This window comes from Cyphomyrmex costatus, unplaced genomic scaffold (genome assembly GCF_001594065.2).
Source record: "Cyphomyrmex costatus isolate MS0001 unplaced genomic scaffold, Ccosl1.0 scaffold302, whole genome shotgun sequence".
Lineage (NCBI taxonomy): Eukaryota > Metazoa > Arthropoda > Insecta > Hymenoptera > Formicidae > Cyphomyrmex > Cyphomyrmex costatus.
The window spans coordinates 595,202-618,846 of record NW_017277148.1 but is presented as its reverse complement, the minus strand read 5'-3'; the positions used below and the strand labels follow the sequence as shown (position 1 = coordinate 618,846).

The following is a 23,645-nucleotide window of genomic DNA, read 5'->3' as shown; positions in this document are numbered from 1 at the left end:
GCAAGACCGTTTTCTGAAGTACCGGTCTGAGAAGTAGAGATTTCAAGCTTTAAAACGCTTTTTTAAACATCTCGCTACGATGATTTTTCACTGAGTTATTGCTATTTGAAGATATTAAAAATTAGTGCTAAAATTCAAGTGGCCCGTTTTTTCTGCGTGTTATTTTTTTTGTGGTGTGTACTATGCAAAAAAATGTAAAAAAAAATTGTCAATGTTACACGGTGTTCCCAAGCGGTCACCCATCCAAGTACTAACCGTGCCCAATGCTGCTTGACTTCAGTGATCGGACGAGAACTGGTACTTTAAAGCATGGTTTGAACGTTGACGAAAGTATGTCTTGCATTTTGCTCTAAATTCTGGTCTAAAGAACACTAAATCAATAAAATATCATGTGTCGTCAGACTCAGATTGATGGAATTTCTTATTGATTTTAATTCTAATAATATAAACTGTATTTTTATCTTTTAGTTTTAAATTGCTCGTTTTTACTCAATACTAACAAAAATTAATTGAAATATTTTAAAATTCTATCTAAAAATAGGAGAGTTTCGATTTGGAACTCATAGTGTCGGACCGAAAATACATTTTTACATTTTCCATTATAGTTCGCCACAGGTAAGAGATATGTCAAAATGGTCTGAAGCAAAAATGGAGAAAATTATTGAAAATAATATTTCGAACGGCACCATTAGTTTTATTTGCGCCTCGTAGAGAACAAAAACTGCAAATAAGTCCGATTTACTCTCCTCTAAACAGACTTACAAATTCTATTCACACACACATACACAAATAGATATTTTTTATCAATTCTATATCTGACTCAATCGCATAGAAGGGAAAGAACGTGTCTTATAATTTGTTCTAATTTACTCGCTAATGTATTCCAGTTGTAAATTATTTCTATACCGGAAGATTACTCAAACGTAACGGTGCATATTCAACATCGGTTTCCTTGTAAATGTCGTATAATTTTTCTTCTCATAAAACAATAAATTTATTACAGAATATATAATGAACTTTGATGCGATTATATTAATGAAATAAAAATAAAAAATATTTTCTTCAATCTAAAAAATTAATAGTTAAATGAGAATAATTATATAGTAAAAATTATCATATGTTACAAAAATAAGTTTGTATGTTTAAAAATAAATTTTTAAACATAATAATAATATAGCAAAGCAAATTGTAACTGACAACACAAAACCTATTATGTTAAAACGCTATAATATTAAAATTATATATATAATATTGTATAACATTATAATAAATGTTTAAAAATTACCTTAACTTTGCATTAAAGATACACATGTAGCTTTGCGTTAGAGAAATCATATTTAAATTAACAATTTTGTGATCACATATGCCCTTGCTAACTACATTTTACTAAGAGAAAAAAGCTCTAGATGTTTGTATTAATTTCAGAAGCGGCTATCCTTCACTCATGAAAGAAATTAATGGTAACCGATCGTCCTTGTATACGCAATGTCATAAATTCAAGATTCTCATTGTCTCGCTACTCTTCCTTCAGCTTCATTTAAGACCTGCCTTTCTATGTTTTGAAAATTTTTTCCAGAAATGATAGAAATCATTTTAAAGATTTTATTGCTGTTACAAGCTACTATACACTGTGAAAAATAAAATATTAATTTTAACTCAAAGGCGTTAAGTGGATTTTCTGAGACATGCAAAAATGTTAAAATTAACATTTTTGTGTTAATGTTAACATTTTTGCATGTCTCAGAAAATCCACTCAACGTCTTTGAGTTAAAATTAACATTTTATTTTTTACAGTGTAATAAAAATTAATACATGTTATGACGTTATAATTGTTCACAACTATAGAATAGACTATTATGCGTTTCGTGATCATCAATTTAGACAACCTTTAGAAAAAAGGACGTCATATTCAAAAACTCATCTACTAGTCGATCTTAATATTTTTCCAAATAAAAAATTAAATTATAATATTAAAAAAATTATTCCGAATATTAAAATAATTCTATTCACTCCCCCGTGAATTATTTCTAGCAAAATAAAATTTTTTACAAACTAAAAATAAGCTACTTTCTTCAACTTAAGTTACAAAACTTTTTGCTGAAATGTTCCTACAAATTTTAATCCAAGTTTAACGTTATTAATAAACTTTGATTTTTCTGCAACGGGTGTGAAAAATCGAGTCACCGAGACAACCGGACGAGTGTCGGATGCAGCTTGTGATTCGATGACCAGATGTAAACTTTCACCACCAATCAAATCATGCATTAGCTATAGATATTCCGCCATCGTTTACACTTTGTCTGCTTGCATCTCACATGCGCCTTATCACTTTCGCTGATGATGCGTCGTTGTATTAAATTCCGATATACAATAACTTTCTTTCTTACTCTCTTTATGTTAATCACACATAAATTTGTATAATATGGACCTATCATAGAAATTAGCCTATCATTAGTTTGAACTTTCTTTATGACAATAAAAAATAATTACATTTATTAATGTCCTTTTCTTTTTCTATTCAAATTTGCAGAATATGCGGTGTCATTGCGGGCACGCTAGCTGACAGTCCATCGGATATCGTGGAGATATCCGATGCTAATCTGACTCGAAAAAATGTCGCAGCAACGACATATCAGCCACCGCGAGCCATCGCGATTGAAGGTACATTGCACATTAAACGAAAATCTGAAAACAGCATTAGAAAAACATTATCAAAGATGTAAAAATTTCATAAGTTGTTCTATTATTAAAATCCAAATTCGTTGCTTTGCTTTTTTAGAAGTTTTAGGACATATTTACTTACAAACTTTATTGACTGATATTGGCTTCTTCGATATTTTTAGCTGATATTAGCCAAAACAACTTTAAATTCTTGTTTTTTTATATATCCTTTTTTATCTAAATCATTACATATCTCTCAAACTTGTAACAGTTGACTAAAAATTATTGTATTTTATTAAATTTGTTGAATTTTTAGCGGTTAAATGAAACATAATTAAAAAACTGTAATGAAATTTCAGACTTTGTAACATCGCACAAGCTACCAGAAAACGTAGCGAAACCAGTGGACGATGATGACGAATACATCGATGAAAAAAAAGTCACATTTAGAGACAATAAGCAAGCCAAAAAAGTCGTTCAGAAGTTCGAAAATATCGAAAAAAAAACGGCTACCCTCGAACCTGCCAGACGTTTAGATTTGGCCGAAGAGGACTTGGAGAGTCTCAACGCTAAAAGACAAACACGAGTTGAACTTGAAAATTTTAGCGACACTGGGAAGGTTCTGCAAGAAGGCAGATTACAAAAAATTGATTTTAAAAGGCCGCGACCGACTGAACAGGATGAGGTTATTCCGGGAGTCTACGTCAGGTAAATGTTTTTGTGTAACTCGTTTATTCGCAAATCTTTCTATAAGTAAAATTCAATGAAATAAATTTCTGACACAATAACCGATAAATTGACAGCAAATACTTTTATTTTAATTTTTTGTCATTAATTCTTAATAATTTGGTTTTTTATCGACACCTAAATAACTAAGAAAGAAATAAAAAAATGTTCTAATCTACCTGTTTTTTTTTTTTAAAGAATAACAACTTGTTTTTAATAAAAATCTCTCTCTCTCTCTCTCTCTCATTTAATATAAATATAAAAAAATTGTTTTCTAATAACAATGTACAAATAATATTTGCATATGTTTAGCGCGGAATATCCAACAACTATGCTACCCATCCTAACAACTCCACGTGAAGCACGTAGCAAAGACAACCTTTTTGATTTCGTTCCTGTAAACATTATTCGCGAGGATAGCAAAGATGGTTATGCACGTTTTTCGGACGCAAATTTCGGAGACCTGGGTGACGTGAGTTTGGTACCAGCTGGTACGAATTCTCGTATTCAGGTATATGTAAAATTAATGAATTGATTGTACATTCTCCTTATTCTTATATCTGATTTAATGGGATAAAATGCATGCAACAAGAATTTTTTTCCTAAAAGAATATAAACATATGCAGGATGTTTCTTGAATCGGTCTCGCCACGATTTAGGAGATACTTCCGATGAGTTAATAACAAAAGATTTCTAATAAAACACACATTTGGTTTATATTTAGTTAACTTATTGAAATCATTGATTATCTTGTTTTCTAATAAAAGTTTGTTAGTATTTAATGAAAAAAATTAACTGTGTAAGAAAAATTTCAAAATTCATTATTTAACGTAAAAATCGAATAAGTGAAATGAAACTATATTTTACTTTCAAATGTAATTTAAGCAACAAATCTGTCATCAATAACTAGCAGTAAAACATACATATGTAACAAACATGATATTGTATATAATAGAAATATACCCACATATGTAAGCCATATAGGGTCAGCAGTTACAACAAAACCAAAGCTTAGCTGACTTGACCGTCAATTGACGGTCAAGATTTTGTCAACCAGTACTGGGTCATCACAGGTAAATAACTAGCTAAAATGACTGGGGCAATCAATATTGCACTAATACACCTGAATTGTGACCACCAGTAATGGCCCAGCATTGGGATAATAAAACCTTATATGAGATATACATATAGAAATAGTAGTCAAAATACGTAAAACAGAATTGAAGCATACACATAAAGCAATTCGAGGAACACACTGTACTGTATGTGATTTAATTTTATATTCTCCCCTTCAAAAGTCACATTTTCAATCAAATCACGATTTGCTGCTTTCTGCATCTAATAGGTGAAGAAAGGACCGAACGGGAAGGATTACGAATATGAGTACGTGTATTATTACTACGACGAGGAGGATGAAAACAAAGCAGGTACGGCGGGTTCACCTGTGACGAATTCTTACGACATTCCTTCCAGAACAACATCGGCGCCCAGGAGAGTAAGCACCACCAACAACAGAAGCAAGTACAGTACCGTGGAGAGGTCGAGCACCGTGGAACCTAGCAACAACGAGGTCATACCAAATAGAAATGGTAATAGAGGCAGACAATTAGTTGAAACTGAAGATATTTCCGAAGAAAGGCTACCGGCGAATACTCGTTTTCCACCGAGGTATCTATCACAATTATGTGTAACAGAAATTTAATAAAATCTATAAGTTCACAATTATATAAATGTTTTTAATAATTAAGGTCCGGACGTTCGGGCTCTATTAATAATATACTGACAATTTTTTAAAATACAATATTTCTTCCAAGAATGCGTTTCATTTGATTTTTCACAACGCTCGAGCATTATATGCCCTTGTTCGATAAACAACAAGAATAAAATAATTCCATGGACATTGCGAATATCAAATGGACCTTAAGTAACATATCTTCTAAGAATGTTTTATTTTCTCTTTAGTTAGTTTATGATGTATCCAACATTTTTATCGTCAACCTGCTGTTTCAATATAAAATATTATTAATTATACGATTGATTGTTTCAGATCTCGATCAAATCATAATACAGGCACAACGGAAACTTCACGAGCACGTAGTAACCGACCAAGACCGAATCTGGATCTGGTTGATTCCAGCAGCTTCCGAACTCATCAAGAGGGTCCCGAGTTTCCACAAACTTTACCGAAAGGACCTGTCAGATTTTTAGGTGTTACTCCTAATGAGGACAATGAAGAGAAATCGTTGATCAGAAACCGCGGAAGACCACAGAGAATTCAAGAACCCGCTCCTGTCGAAGAAGATGTTGATGACACACCGACACCTAGAAGACGCCTGAGCACTACAGTATTGCCTGAAGTAATTATGCTAACTATTAAAATAAGTTGTTCTGTTAGACAAAAAATATTTAAGTATAATCTAAAGCTGTATACTCTCTAATTTAAAGAGTAGTCATTAATCAAAATATTCTGAATCATTCAAATATAGTATTAAACCGTTTCACAAAAATAGAAACTTTTATATAATTAAAACATAATTCAATCTACGAAAATTCTCTACTCTAAATTTAAAATAAATATCAGACAGTACTTAATAATCAAATGCATTTTGATGCTTAATTACATTCGCAAATACTTCTCATAATTTAAGTTATAATTTAATTTAACAATAATACTAACACATAATACATGCGTTATATTACAAATTACATTGTTGAGAAATTATAACTTGCTATATTATCGTTAGTTGATATTTGCGGAGTAATTTTGTTACAACTAAACATGTTTCCAAGTGACGAAGAATATTACGCAGTACTAGTCAAATAAAAAATTTTACACAAGCAAATTACTTTTTAGAGTGAAGTAGAATTGAGCAGAGGTCAACCGATACATCGTTTCAACGAAGAAAATAATGATGAGGAAAATGCCGCACCAGAAAGATCAGGCAACAAACGCGTACCTTTAGATGACAAGACGCAAGAGTTCAGCGAAACGGAAGCTTCACCGGTCTATCCCAGCGTCACTGTTGACCCCACAGATAATCCAACGACGGAATATCCGTCGGTTATGGATAAGGTTGCTCTAGATCTTTACGCTTTCCTGCAACAAGGACAAAGCAATCTGATAGACGCGACTAGCAGCGATGCTAGCGAAACAACTGGAGACAGCACGACACTATCCGACGATGAGATCACGACCGACTTAACAACATCAGCGGAACTCGTCGACTCTACAATTGTTAATGAGTCCTCTAGCACAACGACGACAACGACAACGACGACGACCACCGAACCGACAACCACAACAACAACGACCACAGAACCATCGACTACTACCACTCAAGCTCCAGGAAGAGGAAAATTCCGACGACCTGGAATTGGCAATCCAGCTATCTCAAGAAACCGGTAAATTTTTATACAATAGTAATTTTCATTAAGATTGTATTACTAATATATATAATTTCGCTTTCAATTTCCTCCAGGTTTAAGTCCAACGGCAGCACTAGCACGACCGAAGCACCAGCAGAGCCGACCCAAAAAACCCGAACACGTTTCGGCAGCAATGGTTCAAACGGTGGTGGATTTAAACGACCTCGACCGGGCGGTAATCACAAGCCAATCGAGGAAGACACCGTGCAGAAGGAGACCGCCAGCTCAGCAAACGCAGAGAAACCGCCAGCCGGTCGCGGCAGATTCCGCGCACCATCCGGTGGTAGAATCGCCATCTCCACGACAACGTCGGCCCCGTCGAATGGTTCAACGGCGCCAGCAACGGCGCCAGCGGCACGACCTACCTTCAACAAGGTGAACATCAATCGGAGACGTGGACGACCGACTACAATCGCACCGGGAAGCGAAGAACCACAGGAGGGGGCAACACACTCCGAAAACGGTCAGATCGTCGCTCAGACCGCGCCGGAAAGCGCAACCCCGAAATCCGTTGTTCGCACGAGACTTCCTGGCGCGCCTGCGATCAGACCGGCCATCAGACCGGGTGGTAGAGTCAATTTGAGACAGAAACCAGGACAGACGACAACCACAACGCTTGCACCGGAAGTCCCAGAAGGCCCTGTTGAGGAACCGGCCGGAGAAGGAACCGAGGAAGAAACTCACGAGGTTGAGACCTAATTTTATTCATTTGCATTTTTTTTATTCTTTTTCTCTCTCTTTCTACATGGTATAAAAACATTTTTCAATATATTTCAAAATTCAAAGAATGTGATTTATTTTTATGAATATTTTTCTGATAAAACATACTATTTATAAATATTATATAAACAATCATATATAAACACAATCGTCACAATCCAATATCAGATAATTATTTTTAAGATTCATTTTTAAATCCATAGACAAAGAAACTAAAAGATAAATTTCATATTAATATAAATTTCGTTATCTTTAAAATAATCTTTTCAATTAATTAAAAATATTTTAAAGAGGATCTTAATTGGATTATAAATATCAACTGTTCAACAAATGTGTCTGTTATCGAGTAAACCGTATTATATGCAAATATCTCCTTCTTTCGATTTACTAGCGATTCCGCATGCCAAAAATAAGGTTATTTAAAATTCTGTCTCAAATATGTATTTATATGTATATTGTCGCGAGAAAACTGCATACTTTGCAAGATTAGGTACGAGGACGCCGTGATGTCAATCGATAAAGTTCTCTCTTCGAGTTTACTTTCACTGGATGGCCTTTCGAAATGTCATCGAGACGGGAGATGGCTTGGGATCGCTTTTCACCTTTCGATTTTACAACTTTGCAGTCCTCATCAGTTACGAAAGCTGAGCACTGATAAGAATAAAAGATCGAGAAACAGAAATTTAGAGAGAGAGAGAAAGAGAATGAAAATAGTAAAAAATGACTTATTATGATAAAAATTTTAAAGAACTGTATCTTTTGTATATTTTTTATAATTTAGTTTTAAAAGTATTATTATATCGAAGAAACATTTATTTACGCTTTGATTATCTTATTATATTTACCTCAAAAATTTTAGTAACAAAGAGAATTTAAAAGTTCCTGCCAGAAACACACAATAAACATTCTATGAATTTTCTATAGACATTCATTAAAAATATTCATGTATTCTATGAATTTATCAAAAACACTGTCAAATATTTATAGTATGTTCATATCTATATCCGAATTGCATAATTAATGAACATATATGAAATTTTATATATTTTATAGAATATTTTTATTCTCTGCGAATATTTTGAAGAACATTCTATGAATGTTCTTTTTGTTATGAATATAAATATCTATATAGAATACTCTATATACTATTTATAACACAATTGATTAAAGTATCCTAAATTTAAAAGATTTTTATTTTACAAAAATCACACAAATATTTATGCTGTCTACGTCACATTTTAACCATATTTCGATAAAATATCAAATTCTGAGAAATTACGAGCTAAATCTCACTTAAACTGCTCAACTAATTGTCTCCTTTGTTTCTCAGGCACCAGCAGAAACTAGCCCACCGTCAAAAGCTACTACAGCAAATCCTCTGAACAAACTTCGCAATCGTAATCGACTGCAAGTACAACCGAAGACCACGACAAAATCACCGGCGTTGTCGCCAGCGATCAGAAGATCACCGCTGTTACCGCGACGCAAGGCAACCGAAACTCCGGCTGTCCAATCGAGTCAGGAGGAGACCGCCTCTGAAGAGGAGACCACTTCCAGCGAAACCGAGCCGACCGAGGCGGTCCTCGCCGAGACCAGCACGGCGGCTAGCACGAAGCACGAGGAGACACGCGGTCTAAGTGGCCTCTTGGCACCCCGACGCAGGATACCAGCGCGACGTCCAGGTCAAATAATCGCCTAGAAATCAAGGATAACGCCGGCCAATCCTGGACCCCACATACCAAGCACTCATCTGAGGATCTGAAAGACGATTCCCGTGATTAATCGAGACACAAAGATAGCAGAGTAAAATCAGACATCCTGTCGTTCGCTCGACTAAATGATACACCAGATGCTAATCTTGGAGCAAGATCTCCCAATATTTGCGTTCTCTCACCTTTTCCTAATATTTTTCTCTAACCGATAAAACGGCATCTTCGCGTGTTACGACGGCAGGTGTATATAATAGTGTCTTTTACGAGAACAACTTCTTTTGAAGAATTTACGTTTGTAATGTTATTATTTTAACGGCCGCTTGAACGTACGTCGAACGCGACGTTCAGTGTACGACATACACATGTAGTAAATTAATATGTAAAATATAAATTAGTGTCTTTCAATTAAAGATAAAATAATATTTTATGAAGTTAATTTCATATTTATGAACGTCCTGTCAATTTCGTATCATGTTAAATTGCCTTTTTTTACAGGTTGATTGTTAATGAAATAACATAGAAAAATAATATGTGAACTATGACTTTTTATTAAGATTAATGACGGACGTTCCTTTTTATTGTTTACCAGAATATATATAAAGTTTAGATAAAGTAGACGATGAATTATACGTAGGTATTCAACGACTATGTTAATAATATGATCAACGATTTTATCATAAACTATCAATCAATGCATTTACTACGTTAAACCGATTTATAAGCACAATACAGTATATCATCTTCGCGCGAATGACATAATTATAACCCAACGCAATAAGATAATCCAACAAGATGAATAAGTATATTTTCAAGTCTTTATACTGCGATAATTGCAACTATCGTATATTTAATTCGGCGAGTTGTGTATTTAACGATTAGCACTTGCGAAGTTATCGAAGTACTATATCTAACGTGATACATGCATAGATATATACATATGTAATATCTCCCCCTTCCCGGGGATATATTTTTAGATTATTATTGCGTGTGCAATGCGTAAGGGTACTTTTGTAATTACAATGTTCCAACATACACTGTAAATATTGCAATTAAACATAAAGTTAATTGTGTTACATTTTCTTTTAATTTTACCGCAAATCCGTCCTCATTCAAAAATATAATTAAATAAAAATCATAGTTAATGTAAGGCTCCATAAATATAAAACAATTAAAATAATAAAGGGCAAATTTGACAGTTTATCAGTACGTATTGTCAAATTTTATAGGATAACAAATTTTGCATTAATAATATATATTTGTATTTAATTGTAATTTTGAAATTTTAACATTGAAAATGACCCGATCGGAGTCGAAACGTCATCTGTTGAATTGTAGCTACATTTTTTAATATTAAAGTTTCAGTTTTGTTATATTATTGGTTCTTTGCCCTTTATTATTTTAATTATTAAATAAAAAATTGATGTTTTCTATGAATGCGCCATACTTCGCACGAGAAACCTTTTGATATAAAAACTTCACGCGACGTTTATTCTAGTAAAGAACTAATTATGAATATCAATCATAGATATAAAAGTGTGTGATAGCGTAATACCAAAATTCTCGATTTCTTTCCTATAATTACGAATTAATTAATTATACACGAAGTCGAAATGTGTCCCTCATTTCAAGCAGAGACAAATCTAAGAGCGGACATCCTGGCCTTTTTATTTATCAAATCTCATAGGGTAATATCCTTGTTTTGTGGTTCTATTTTATACTGTTACGTGGGTTAAACAAGGACGAATCATGGAAGTTGATTATTCATCTTTGTCTAACCCACGTAATAGTATGGAAGAGAACCAGAATAACGTGGACATTACTCTGTGAGATTTGATAAATAAAAAAGGCCAGGATGTCCACTCTCAGGTTTCTCTCTGTCTGAAATGCGAGGGACATTTCGACTTCGTACGATCATATAGAAAAGAAATCGAGAATTTTTTTTTATTACGCTATCGCACACTTCTATATCTATGACTGGTATTGATAATTTCGTTCTTTATTAGCAGAGAGAAACCAGAGCGAGTGGACATCCTGTGGCCTTTGTATTTACAAAATTACATAGGATAATGTCCACGTTATGTGATTCACTTCGCATATTAATTATGTTTTAATTAGAATTGACATCTAAATCTAATTTTAAGAACTCCACGCTGTTTCTTCATGCAAACTATATACATGCTCAAAAAATCATTTCAGAATAGTCGATATTATAAATGTCAATCTTAAAAATCGACTTTAAGAGTCTAAAGTATAAAAATCAACTTTAAGTCGTCTTAACGATGTCTTTTGGAAAAGTCCTCAAGACGTCTTTTTCAAATGTCCTCAAGACGTCTTTCCGACTACATGCAACAGACTTATTTTGGATAAAATCCGAAAGACATCTTAAGAACGTCTTTTGGAAAAGTCCTCAAGACGTCTTTTTGAAGACGTCTTTTGGATGTCTTTCAGACGTGCATTGTTTGCGTTCTGAATACAGATCTACGTCCACATCATCGACTATCGGTAATTATTTGTTTCGCACTTGTTTCGATTCGTTTACGTCAACGTCCAATGATTCTCTCGGCGTCGCCACCAGCCGATAACCGCATTACCCTGCATTACCCCTCCACGGAAGAAACCGAGACTGACCGAGGCTCAGCAAAGATGGTGAAACGCAGAGAGACAGATGTGCAGTTTTAAACGTCCCGATGTCTAAATCGCCAGTGAATAATCACGCGGACGACGGCCGATATGCGAGCGGGCAGTCGTGCGTAGCCTGCAGACGGGATTGAGCGTCACAAGTTGAGAGATTTGTCGTGATCCAGGCATCGCTCGTGGATCCGTAATCGCGGCACGAAGGTACGCGGAGAGGTGCAGAATGTGTCTTTGTTTATGGAGATCAGCTGTGCCCCCCAAAACATCTCGCGTCACCCTTCCCGTTTCGCGCGCTCTCCTCGCGATCAGCGAGCCACGCTGCTATTTTCGTCGAATAAAGGTCAGCCGAATTCTGCCGAATGCGGGGACGAAGTGATCGAGGAGCACGCGTGACGTTCTTCACCGCGCACCGTCCGTACGTGCAGACAATTCGAAAGAGCTTTCTTGGAAAAAGAAAAAATGATAGAAAAAAAGAGAAACCTGACTCAGTGTGAAGATCTTCCGACTTAAAGAGAGAGAGAGAGAGAGAGAAGTCCATTGTTTGTTTGCGTTTCCCAAGAATAGCGCAAACTAAGCTCTTGTTGTTAAATCGCATTTTGCTTCGGAGCATCAAGCTTTGTTGTTTCTGTGCGAGAAAGTACGAATTTTGCAACACACGAGTAGTTCGGGTTTTGTGCTACAGACACCGTAAAGTTTAATTCTCTTTGATTGTCTCTAAATATTATTATTCAGAGAAAAAGTGGGCATGAAAGAAAAGTGTGTCGTACAATGATTAATGTAATTGTAAGAAAACGTTCTAGGTGAAATGTACAATTCGATAAATAATCGGCTGATCCATAAAAATCGATTAATTTCAAAATAGAACACACAATAAGAAAAGATTTTTAAAAAACTGACATTAAAAGAAAAGTTATTTAAAAAAACATGTATTTGGAACAATGCTTAAGTAACAATTGTTTAGTTTCACGATGAGAGGGATGTACGTCATTCCAAGTGACTTTCTTTGTGCATAAGTCAATTGTTATCTTTGTTATTACCTTTGTACTAAAATATGAACAACACTTTTTGTGCAAGAATATTTTTAAACTTGAAGAAATTCTTCTATGAAATGCATGTCAAATCTCTTGTAATTGAAAAATAAGCAATTGTGATATTTTATGAAGATTTTACAGTGCTTATTAATATTTTTTGGTTTAGTAAATATTTTCTTGCAAATATCCAGGTCTTATTATTATTCTTCAATTGATGTATATTTGTTTACATTGCAGTAAAGTACAAATAAAATGTTATCTAATTTTATTAATATTTTTTGTATACATACTTAATATTTTTTTAATGTATTCATATCTTTGGATGAGATAAAATATATATAAATAATATATAGTAATCGGATACTGTGCTATGTTTAGTATTAAAATCTTGAAAAGCTTACTACAACAATGGGCTAACCCACTTTTCATAAAAATGGAGCAAATAACTCTAAAGTTAAACTGTTGAGAGAAATGAATTACTAATATCACATGTTGACTACATTATAGGTATATTGATATTTTTTCCATTACTTTATAGTTCAGTTACTCTGTTTTTATAAAATATGGGTTAGCTCATTGTTGTAGCAAGCCTTTCATTGTAGTAACTGACTTATATTTTAGATGCTTGTGGAGCAACCATTGACTGGTAGCTAAATAAATTTTATGACATGAAAGAATGAAACGAGAAACTGTCATTACTATTGTAGAGCCTGATCGACGAGCACAAACGGTGAGATCTGATTATCTTATTTTTTGTATTCTAATTATAATATATATTTTCTCCCGTATATATGTCCACTATTTAAATATTTATTGTCTAAACTCATCTAATATAATTTATATTAAACGAGATATAATTATTATATAATACGTTTCTATATTACTGCTTCAATATTTAATTGCTTTTACAGATGACGACGGTGTTGGACAGCAGCTATCAACGCATACAGCCTTACGAAGGACAGGAGGAAGATGCGGATGATGAAGACGATCGCGAGGAGGCACCTCAAGAATCAGGTGTCATCATCCATGTGGTACCGGAGGGTAACAAAGCACGATGGAATCACATTGAAGACCTAGATTCATTCTTCACGCGAATGTACCACTATCATCAGCAGCACGGCTTCGTCTGTATGATGCTCCAAGAAATTTTGGAATTACTGCAATTCTTTTTTGTAGTCATATTTGTTACCTTCCTCTTTCATTGCATTGATTACAGCAAATTATATAGGTATATCAAGTTTAAAACAAATTATATGATATGCACATCATTTTAACGGATATTTAATTGATACTCTATATTTTTAGTGGTGGTGGAGATGCCAACGATACCAGCCACAAAAGCGATGCGATAATGTGCATGGGAGATTGCATAAAATCGATCTCTTCATTTTATTGGAGTCTTCTCGTAGTCGCGACAATTTTCTTTATCCTCCAATTCCTCAAAGTTTTGTATCACCTGATGCAATTCTGGGAGATCAAAATGTTCTTCAATACAGCGCTTAAAATCGCTGATAGCGAGCTAGACAATTTTACATGGCATGAAGTTCAGAAACGTGTGATAGAAGTGCAGAAAGAGCAAGAAATGTGCATTCACAAAAGAGAACTTACGGAATTAGATATATACCATAGGATATTAAGACATAAAAATTACATGGTAGCTATGATCAACAAATCACTCTTACCTGTGCGACTCAAAGTACCTATTATAGGGGAAGTCATTTTTTTGACACGAGGATTGAAATATAATATGGAATTATTACTATTTTGTAAATATTGCACAATATGTATATGATAGATATAACTTTATTGGAAATAAAAAATAACTAATTTACGTTGCTTTTCTAGGGGGACCATGGTCACCATTCGAAAATAATTGGCATCTAAAGGAAGATTATAAAAAGTTGAACAAAAGGCAAGAACTTGCACGATCCTTGTCTAAACATATTCTGTGGGTCGGTATCGCAAATTTTGTCCTGTGTTTCCTTATTCTTCTATGGCAGGTTCTTTATACGTTTTTCAATTACGCTGAAGTGAGTAATTATGCTGATTTATGATAATCAATGGCCGCGTTCAACAGAATGTTTATTTTGCAACTGTTAAAAGTGTTCGTTGCTCACTGTTAGATCTAGAGGAATAATTCTATCTTAGCAGAAAAAAACTTCCAACAGTTGCAAAATAAACGTTCTGATAAACACGGCCAATAATTCTTTTAACACGATAATACTAACATATGACAATAATATTATCGACAGACTATTAAACGAGAGCCAAGTGTTCTGGCGATGCGGACATGGTCCCTATATGGTCGATTGTACCTGCGACATTTCAACGAACTCGATCACGAAATGAATGCGCGTCTCAGTCGCGCATACCGTCCTGCTTCAAAATATATGAGCAGCTTTACGTCTCCGATAATGACAATAGTCGCAAAGCAAATAGCGTTTATCACCGGTAGCGTATTAGCAGTGTTATTGGTTATAACGTTGATCTATGAGCCAATATTCTCGATGGAACGCGTAGTCGCTTACATGACCATGTTAGGCGCGGTGGCAGCAGCCGCAAAGGCAATTGTACCCGATGAGAATCTAGTTTGGTGTCCCGAGACTCTTCTAACTGCTGTGCTGGCCCACACACATTATAGACCGGATAGTTGGCGAGGGACTGCTCATACGCATACCACCAGAGCCCAGGTAGCACAGTTATTCCAATATCGCGCGGTGCATCTGTTGGAAGAATTGGTTTCTCCTTTCGTAACAACGTACATTTTGTGCTTCCGTATGCGACACCGAGCTTTAGAGATTGTAGACTTTTTTCGTAATTTCACAATTGAAGTGGCTGGAGTCGGTGATGTGTGTAGCTTCGCTCAGATGGACGTACGTAGGCACGGCAATCCCATGTGGCAGACTGTAGCGCACAGTCCGACAGTCTCTCCGTTGCCAGAGGAGAGACTGCATCGTAGTGCAGGATACGACAATCAATACGGCATCGATCCAGACAAGTATCACATACCGATGTCGAATCATTATACCCAGGCCGAAGATGGCAAGACCGAATTGTCCCTCATACATTTCACTCTGACAAATCCCGAATGGAAGCCGCCGTCCCATGCGGAAAATTTCGTAACTGCTCTGAGAGAAAGGGCTAAGAAGGAAGTAACTGCCGATCCTGATCCTTATAATAATCCCCTGATAGCTAGTTTGAACAGCCTGTCCGGTCTTGGTGTAAGTGCTCAAAATTTTTTTTTGCTTACTAAATAATTTTATTAGAGCTGTTTGCTTCATACATTAACATATTGTTACAGTACAGAGATCAGGTATCGAATATTATTCGAAGTACGATGAATCAAGTGAGTGTACCTAGTATGAGTAACATTTTCACAAATCAGCCGGGTACATCAACCACGTCGGTCGGCGTTGATCAGTCGTTTGCCACGAAATCTACCATTCTGCGTCGAGGTGTGTCCAAAACGGAAGGTCCATTGCACAATGATAGAGGATTCTTGTATGATTTGCAACAAGGTATATCGAATCAGTCGCTAGGTGCTTCTGTATTTGGATCGGGTCACAGTTATGTTATGGAAACGCATACAGATCCATATATACCTACAGAATTAACCGCTGCTGATATGTCTTTGTCTACATTGTACCTGCATGAGCTTCATCATAGACAAGTAAGTATTTTGATTAATGTTCATGATGTAATAAATTTTGCGAGTGCAACGAAGAACATTGCAAACAACTTTGTCAAGAATGCTCAGATATGTCCAAAATAGAAACGTTTGATTTCTAGGTAAGAAGAAGGGGTTATCAAGAAATGGCAACAAGAAGTATATGGCAGCGAAGTCCGGTTCAGGAACTAGCGACACTTCCCGAGGTTAGACAAGAAAGAATACCTCTCCTGTTGCATCAAGATTCCTCTTTAAGGAAAAACAGAGAGTCCTAACACTAAAAATTTCATTTAATAGTATCTGATTCGCGCAATAATCATCATTTTTAGAGGAATAAAGTGATTTTTATCTGTTTTATTATATAACGAATCCATGATTTATTTTACAATAAATAAGTAGTCGCGATATATCCGAGAGTGGAACATTCTCGGCGTTATATAGAGGTTATTATGTCTTCTAAATATTTTACACAGAATGCAGAGAGAGCATATGCTTCTTTCTCTCTCTTTCCCTCTCTCTTCTTTCTCTGTGTGTGGCCAACGATCTAATAATGCCTATTTTTAATATCAAAGGCCTATTTAAAAGCTTACATTTTATATGTAAAATATCCACACTTAATGTTATTATATTTTATATTTTGACGTAATGAGCAAGGCTCTATATATAAAAAAGTATAATTGATTTAAAGGGTTAGATCCAATATATGACATTGATAAGTAGAAATTTCGACATTTTTGAAAAGTAGTCGAAGTATATATGATATTATAATGTTTCTACAAATTTTTCTAGATGTAATCTTAATTTTTAGAAGGTATCTTTAAAACTTCGTTCGTCATTCAATGATGACTAAAATCGTCATTGAATTGATATATATGTATATGTATAGAGGTTATTTCTAATGAAATCATATATTGTTTTCAGAGTTTAAAACATAATTTTGAAGCTCTTTTTTTTAATTGCTGCAAAACTATGGTTAGAATTATGTAAATATTATTTAAGTAAATTTATGAACTAAAATATAATTTGATAAAGTGTTAAGATTATTTCTCTCTACATAAAAAAAATTATATTTTTTATGTTAATTTTTTAACAGATCTAATCCCTTAATTCAATGAGCTTTATTATGCTAGAAATGCAGCATATGTCAAAAGTTTGTCTCCGAGCGACAATTAGGATATTTCAATTGTAAATGAGTTTAATGTAACGGCTAGTATAGTCTCCTTCCTTAGAGCGATAAAAGAAAAAACAAAATATTGTCTTTTTGTTCAATAAGGAGAAATGCGTAATTTACTTGTCCAATAATTATTATCACCTCTCAATGCCACAATTCTCTAGTCATACGAAATTAATATCGCGCCGTAATATACTTCTCTTTTTTTTTTAGAGATAAAATGGTTCTATTTATTTTTAACATTTTATTTTTATTAACTATTTTATATATATACATATTAAATATATATTATATGTATATAATATATATTATATGCATATATGTATACACATGTATATATACATATACATTCATATATGTATATATAACGGCGGCTGAATATTGATGACTAGGGTAGAATCACATGTACATACATAATAACGCGTTTTCAGAAACCGCGATAACAATATAAAAGTACGAGCTGTGTCTCGTCTTTTGACATAACACAGGTTGTTACGAAATAGATTTAAGACAAAAATTTAGATTACTCTTATTCCTTGTTTATATATGCCACATCTAATAACTTAATGCGAAATTAATGATTTTTAAATAAATTAACATATAACAAGTAAAGGTAAATAAGAAGATACGTTTTGCTAAATCTTATATCGATGTGATTCTCATGAGATGAGAAATTATATATGCTATAAGGAACATCTGTAATTATAATTATAACAAAAATAAAAATAAATTTCATAATAAATTGATTTATGTTAATTAGATTGATGCTCTGGATATTTCTCTCGTATTTCAAAATCGATAGCAGCAAATTTTCTTGTTTTAAGTAACTTATTAAAATTTTGTTTATTAACTGTATTTATTTTATTCAGAGAGTTTTATTCTCTTAAGATGAGGTATTCACAATTGATTTTTATTTAAAACCGTCTTATAAATGCAGTCTTTTGAAATATCATGAACCAATCACACAGAGAGTATTAGCATCTTAAACCACAATTTTTAAAATAATAAGATTATGAATTTGGCTATAGAAGATACAAGCAAAGTATTTTTGAACATGCCCTTGATTTTCAACTATTTCTCATGTGAAAAGTTTTTGTTTTGAAAAAATAATCGATAGTCGAGTAAACAGAAAAATGACTAGCAGAATGCAAATATGAACGCTTGCCAAGAGATTGTATCGTCAACTACAAAGTTATTGGATGTCTCCAAGTATAATCTACGGTGTAATCGTAATATCAGTGAGAAAATGACGAAGAAAGACTTTATTTACGACATCCCAACACCGATGCAAACCGTAAGAAAGGTATTTGTTCTTTTACGACAAGGAGTTACTCTTAGAAAATTTCTAAATGTTAATTTAGAAATAATATTAATTTATAATATTTCTCAAGGAAATAAAACGACGGTTGGTGCTCGCATGCATTTATCGTTGTTTGATGACAATTTTTAAAATATGTACAGCTCGAAAAATTTATAATTTGCAGTGTGAGACACAAAAACAACCGATTATCTTACTACGACGAAAAAATAATATTGATTCCAGAATGCCGCATTACACTGTAATTTCTGAGAGGCAGATAAACAATGGTGGCAGTGGTGATGCAACTGTTGTAAGTAGATATTTGTGAAAAATATCTAGCTTAAAAATATCTATTTTATTCAACTCTTCTTTTTGTTATTTTTGTATATCGAATTTAATTTTATTACAAATAAAATTGAGCTATGGGTGTCCGAATATTCTTTTTTAATTCGTATTCTTTTTTTTAATTGAAATTAAATAGTATGTTTAATTTAAATTAATAAAATAAAAATTAAATTATTAAAAAAATAAATTCTTTCTATTGCATTATTTTCTATGTTATTCTATTTAATCTTAATATGTAACATCTACTTTCATTTCAATCCATTTGTATTTCTAACCTCATGTTTAAATTTTTACTTGTTTTAAATATTTATAAATTTCTGAGATACAAATAACGAATAAAAATTGTATGTCAATCGTATTAAGGTATATATATATATATAAAAGTTTGCTTAAAATTGCACATATATTAGCTAACTTAATTTGCAAAATGATATCATAAAATGCAAGTCAGCTCATTAAAAAATCGATATGAACATTTAACTCGGAGAGACTACCAGTACTTTACAATATCGGGAAAGAGAAAAGATTCTCTTAAAAAACTAAATTGCACAAAATCGTTTGTTTCCTATTTTACATCATTTTCTCAAAATTAGCTACTAACTAAAAGAAAGGAAGAAAAATGGAAGAATTTTTCTTTCTGTTTCTTGGCGAAACTTTGGCATCTTATTTTCTCAACCTCGTTCTTAACGGATGTATTAGACAAACGATTAGCTTGAATGACAATATTGTAACATGACGAAGGAAAAGACGAGGGCTTCAATGAACGTAATATGTTATACGTGATAAGAACTGAAAGACGACATTAAGCTGTATCCTGATTGTCTGAGTTTTTTTTACAATTTCCTTCGACTTACTTGCTACTTGGCGTTAAAAGCCAGCAGTCTTAGTCAACTTTTTCCCCGATTTCTCGTGAGGGAATGTCCGAAATCCTTTCTTGTCAGTATTTCTTGCAAATGATTCCAGGGAAAGGCGAAAATAGTGTGGGTGCCAAATGACGCCAGGCAATTAGTCAAACAAATTGAGGAAAATTTCCGTAGCGATCAATAAACGTTTTGAACAAAATGAAATTCAAACATTCATCGTACTTTTTTTTTTATCGTAATGTGTGATGTCTTATAGTAATTATACGAAAGAAAAATTTTATTGAAGCTCTACTTTTTCTTACCTTTTAGGGAATTATTTAAGTTTTTGATTACATAAACGTCATTAAGATACAATTACAGTAACATGTGTAATACAAATTTTATAAAATTAAATAAAATATCTTGATAAAACTTTCTCAATAATTTTTCGTAATAGAAATATTGATGAGATAAAATAAGGTGCTTATATTACCTGCAATGCTCACAATATCCAATCCTATTCTATAATAAATAATTTTCTTTAAAACAAATTTTAGAGTTGAACTAGATAGCTTAATATATAAAAATATAATTAAAAGATACATTTTTTTAATATTCCACGAAATACATCATATTTTCGCTAAATTTATCCAATCGTTGTGGTATATGCTCATTTTAATACCTTTGTTTCCTTTGTTTTTTTAAAGACATTGATGCATACATACATGTATATTTATATACGTTAGATCTTAAAGAATTAATCTTTATCCACAGAAAAAATGAAACTTTAATTGTTTTTTTTTGCGTTATATGACGTAGTTGAGATTATTAGTGACAGATCTGCAAAATACGCTTGTGTTATAATGGATCTTTTGTACCGAATTTTTATATTACACTTATATTTTTTATTTATTAATGGACTATCTACTGATATAATTGACAAGAATACCAAATTTTATTCAATCTGATTTTTGAATTTTTATCTTATTGACTCAAAGCATGAAGAACACGAATTGATTTATACACTGTTAATTTTTGTAGGATAACGAATTTTGTATCTGTATTAAATATTTGTGACATCGAAAATGACCCGATCGGAGTCGAAACGTCTGTGTTGAATTGTAGCTATATATTATTATTTGAATTAAAAGTTTGTTTTTGTTATATTATCGGCTCTTTGTCCCTTTTTATTCGATTTGTTTTATACTTATAGAGCCTCTTATATTAATTAGTATTTTTAATTGTTTTATTTTAATATATGTACTGACCTGTTGAAAACGGCGGAAACAAAAGTTTCATTATTGTCACATTTTCCAGGTTACCGATCGACGTATTTTAGGATACTCGTGCAATCTTTGCCAAGAACCGATGGCTACTTTATTTTCTCTGTCGACACACGTCAAATTTCACTGCCAGAGATACTGCAAGATATGCTACTGGATTCTGCGTGAAAACGAGACGATGGAATGGCACATCGACAATTGTCATTGAACCATGTGAGAGATCGCAAGTTTCTAGTGCTTGAAAATTCGCTTAAAACATCAAAGTGATATATAACATCTATTCTTAATACTAAATCCTTTTTTAAAAGCTTATATTTTATCATATGTAAAATATCCTCCATACTTAATATTATTAACATATTTTAGATTTTGACGTAACGAGCAAAGTTAATTCTGTATAAAAAGTATACCTAATTGATTTAAAGTAGTAACCTGTAGTCTGTCTATGATTTTTCTGCAATCAGCTAAAATCATATTTTCTATTTTATTTAAACAAAATATCATGTGGACATTTATTTATTTACAAAAATATCTTTCTGAAAATTATTCTCAAAAAGGTTGCGTATCATTGATTTAAAGGATTAAATCTCATATATACAACTTATCCCAACATTGAGATAAGTAGAAACTTCAGCATTGTTTAAATTCTCCACATTTTCTTTGCTCTTCTAAAATATATATGTGTCCTTTATGTTTTAACTTATTTTATTTTATTGCAGTCTATTTTATTGTAAGATTTCGCCTCGGATCGACTTTGTTTCAATATTCTACATTTTGCGGCAGTTAAATGTGTATATATAGGATTAAATTATTCTTTATTTTGAATTATACTGTCGACAAATTATGCAATTATAATTCCCGCGTTGGGGGCGAACCATTTGCCATTAAACAAATAGATTCATTAGTTGGCGTATTGTCATAGTGTATCTCTATATGCTTTATTTGCCTCAGATACTCTTGCATGCGAATAGAAAAGAAATTAGGTTAATTGCGTTCTCGCCTGCTAATTAGTGTAATACAACGACTGCATTCACACAGTATTTCCGGTTTTTATCGCGTGCATGACATGCGTATAGTAGATAACACGTTTACTAAACATCATTAATTCCATACTTCCGGATTAGGCGTTTTCATATCTACAATATGATACTAGTTCATTGTACGTTCAACAAAAAATAAAAATATTTTTGGACAAAAAATTTAAATCTATGAATGTTTATCGATTAATTAATATTTATATGTATATATGTTGCTTACTTTTTAAAATAAAAATAGAAAAAATTTATTGATGTCTCATTTTTCCATTCGTTTTCTTCTGGAATTCAGTCCTACGTATGTCAGGAAATATGTAGCGTGCGCTGCATCTATTTCTTTTAACGTCTATGGATTAGACACATACGAATAGATAGCGCTCGAATACAAAAATTCGAAATATCCGCGGGCAATTTTCACACCGTTATGGCCGTAGCGTTACGCATCTCTCATTTGTAGAGACCACAGAGATTCTCTAATAAGAGCCTGGATATGAAAATCAGTTTTGATCCGCCGCGTTTTGTCTGAGAAAGAAAGAGATAAAAAAGTAGAAGAAAAGGAGAAAGAAATAGTGAGTGTTAGAGAGAGAACGTGTAACAGGAAAATTTTACGAAAAAGAAACTCGTATATTTCGATAATCTAAATTCTAAAGACAGTTTCAATCGGTGTAATTTTGACATTCTTTTCTTCTCTAAAGTATTATTAGATTTTTAAACTTTCTTTCCCCTCTCTCTTTCAAATAGATTTTTAAATCTATCGCGGCTCACGCAGCAGTGAAATTGTTGGCGCGTCCTTTAAACCGAAATGCGTCCACTCGACTGAGAATAAACTCTATACGCGCAAAGTAATCGTGTTTTGCGTACGTTTCGTACGCGTTTAGTCAAACTCGTATAGAGAATGTAGGTCGCAAGCGAAACGTATTTCAAATTAATATTCCTTCTAAATGAAGTTCATCCAACTTCCTGCATCCTGCGTTCTGCATCTTGTATATATTGTATTATAATTTAAATTAATTAGATTAATTTCTAGTGTTGCGACTTGCGACTCAAGTTCTGCGTGCTATTATTATATATATATATATATATATATATA

General features: G+C 33.1%; 3 protein-coding genes across 6 annotated transcripts; all 3 read left to right on the top strand.

The window, feature by feature from the left end:
* The first annotated feature begins 263 nt into the window (after window positions 1-263).
* LOC108775600 (mucin-5AC) lies at window positions 264-9,559 on the top strand. Its single transcript, XM_018542017.1, has 10 exons — window positions 264-330; window positions 606-615; window positions 2,531-2,661; window positions 3,021-3,369; window positions 3,700-3,898; window positions 4,733-5,055; window positions 5,435-5,744; window positions 6,242-6,789; window positions 6,867-7,500; window positions 8,864-9,559. The coding sequence occupies exons 1-10, from the start codon at window positions 264-266 to the stop codon at window positions 9,230-9,232; spliced, it is 2,940 nt and encodes a 979-aa protein (XP_018397519.1). The 3' UTR covers window positions 9,233-9,559.
* A 2,324-nt stretch (window positions 9,560-11,883) lies between these two features.
* Window positions 11,884-16,886, top strand: Atg9 (autophagy-related protein 9). Of its 4 annotated transcripts, none has more exons than XM_018542046.1 (8): window positions 11,884-12,083; window positions 13,532-13,640; window positions 13,822-14,141; window positions 14,219-14,679; window positions 14,759-14,943; window positions 15,166-16,134; window positions 16,215-16,583; window positions 16,703-16,886. In XM_018542046.1, exons 2-8 carry the CDS (start codon window positions 13,587-13,589, stop codon window positions 16,853-16,855), a joined length of 2,511 nt encoding a protein of 836 aa, XP_018397548.1. In that variant the 5' UTR covers window positions 11,884-12,083; window positions 13,532-13,586; the 3' UTR covers window positions 16,856-16,886. The 4 variants fall into 4 exon arrangements, with proteins under 4 accessions (XP_018397548.1, XP_018397547.1, XP_018397546.1 ...); XM_018542045.1 differs by having other exon boundaries at window positions 11,884-12,566; XM_018542044.1 differs by having other exon boundaries at window positions 11,884-12,662.
* A 2,004-nt stretch (window positions 16,887-18,890) lies between these two features.
* LOC108775599 (uncharacterized) lies at window positions 18,891-21,729 on the top strand. Its single transcript, XM_018542016.1, has 3 exons — window positions 18,891-19,054; window positions 19,236-19,361; window positions 21,532-21,729. The coding sequence occupies exons 1-3, from the start codon at window positions 18,905-18,907 to the stop codon at window positions 21,727-21,729; spliced, it is 474 nt and encodes a 157-aa protein (XP_018397518.1). The 5' UTR covers window positions 18,891-18,904.
* Window positions 21,730-23,645: the final 1,916 nt, after the last annotated feature.

What these genes read in the sequence shown, in the direction of transcription:
- Atg9 (XM_018542046.1), top strand. Translation starts at nt 13,587, where the DNA reads ATGAAACGAGAAACTGTCATTACTATTGTAGAGCCTGATCGACGAGCA. An exon ending in GATTACAGCAAATTATATAG is followed by an intron (nt 14,142 to 14,218) that starts GTATATCAAGTT and finishes CTATATTTTTAG; the next exon opens with TGGTGGTGGAGATGCCAACG. An exon ending in ATGAGCTTCATCATAGACAA is followed by an intron (nt 16,584 to 16,702) that starts GTAAGTATTTTG and finishes TTTGATTTCTAG; the next exon opens with GTAAGAAGAAGGGGTTATCA.
- LOC108775599 (XM_018542016.1), top strand. Translation starts at nt 18,905, where the DNA reads ATGAACGCTTGCCAAGAGATTGTATCGTCAACTACAAAGTTATTGGAT. An exon ending in CGATGCAAACCGTAAGAAAG is followed by an intron (nt 19,055 to 19,235) that starts GTATTTGTTCTT and finishes TATAATTTGCAG; the next exon opens with TGTGAGACACAAAAACAACC. An exon ending in GCAGTGGTGATGCAACTGTT is followed by an intron (nt 19,362 to 21,531) that starts GTAAGTAGATAT and finishes CGGAAACAAAAG; the next exon opens with TTTCATTATTGTCACATTTT.
- LOC108775600 (XM_018542017.1), top strand. Translation starts at nt 264, where the DNA reads ATGCTGCTTGACTTCAGTGATCGGACGAGAACTGGTACTTTAAAGCAT. An exon ending in AATACTCGTTTTCCACCGAG is followed by an intron (nt 5,056 to 5,434) that starts GTATCTATCACA and finishes TGATTGTTTCAG; the next exon opens with ATCTCGATCAAATCATAATA. An exon ending in CCAGCTATCTCAAGAAACCG is followed by an intron (nt 6,790 to 6,866) that starts GTAAATTTTTAT and finishes AATTTCCTCCAG; the next exon opens with GTTTAAGTCCAACGGCAGCA.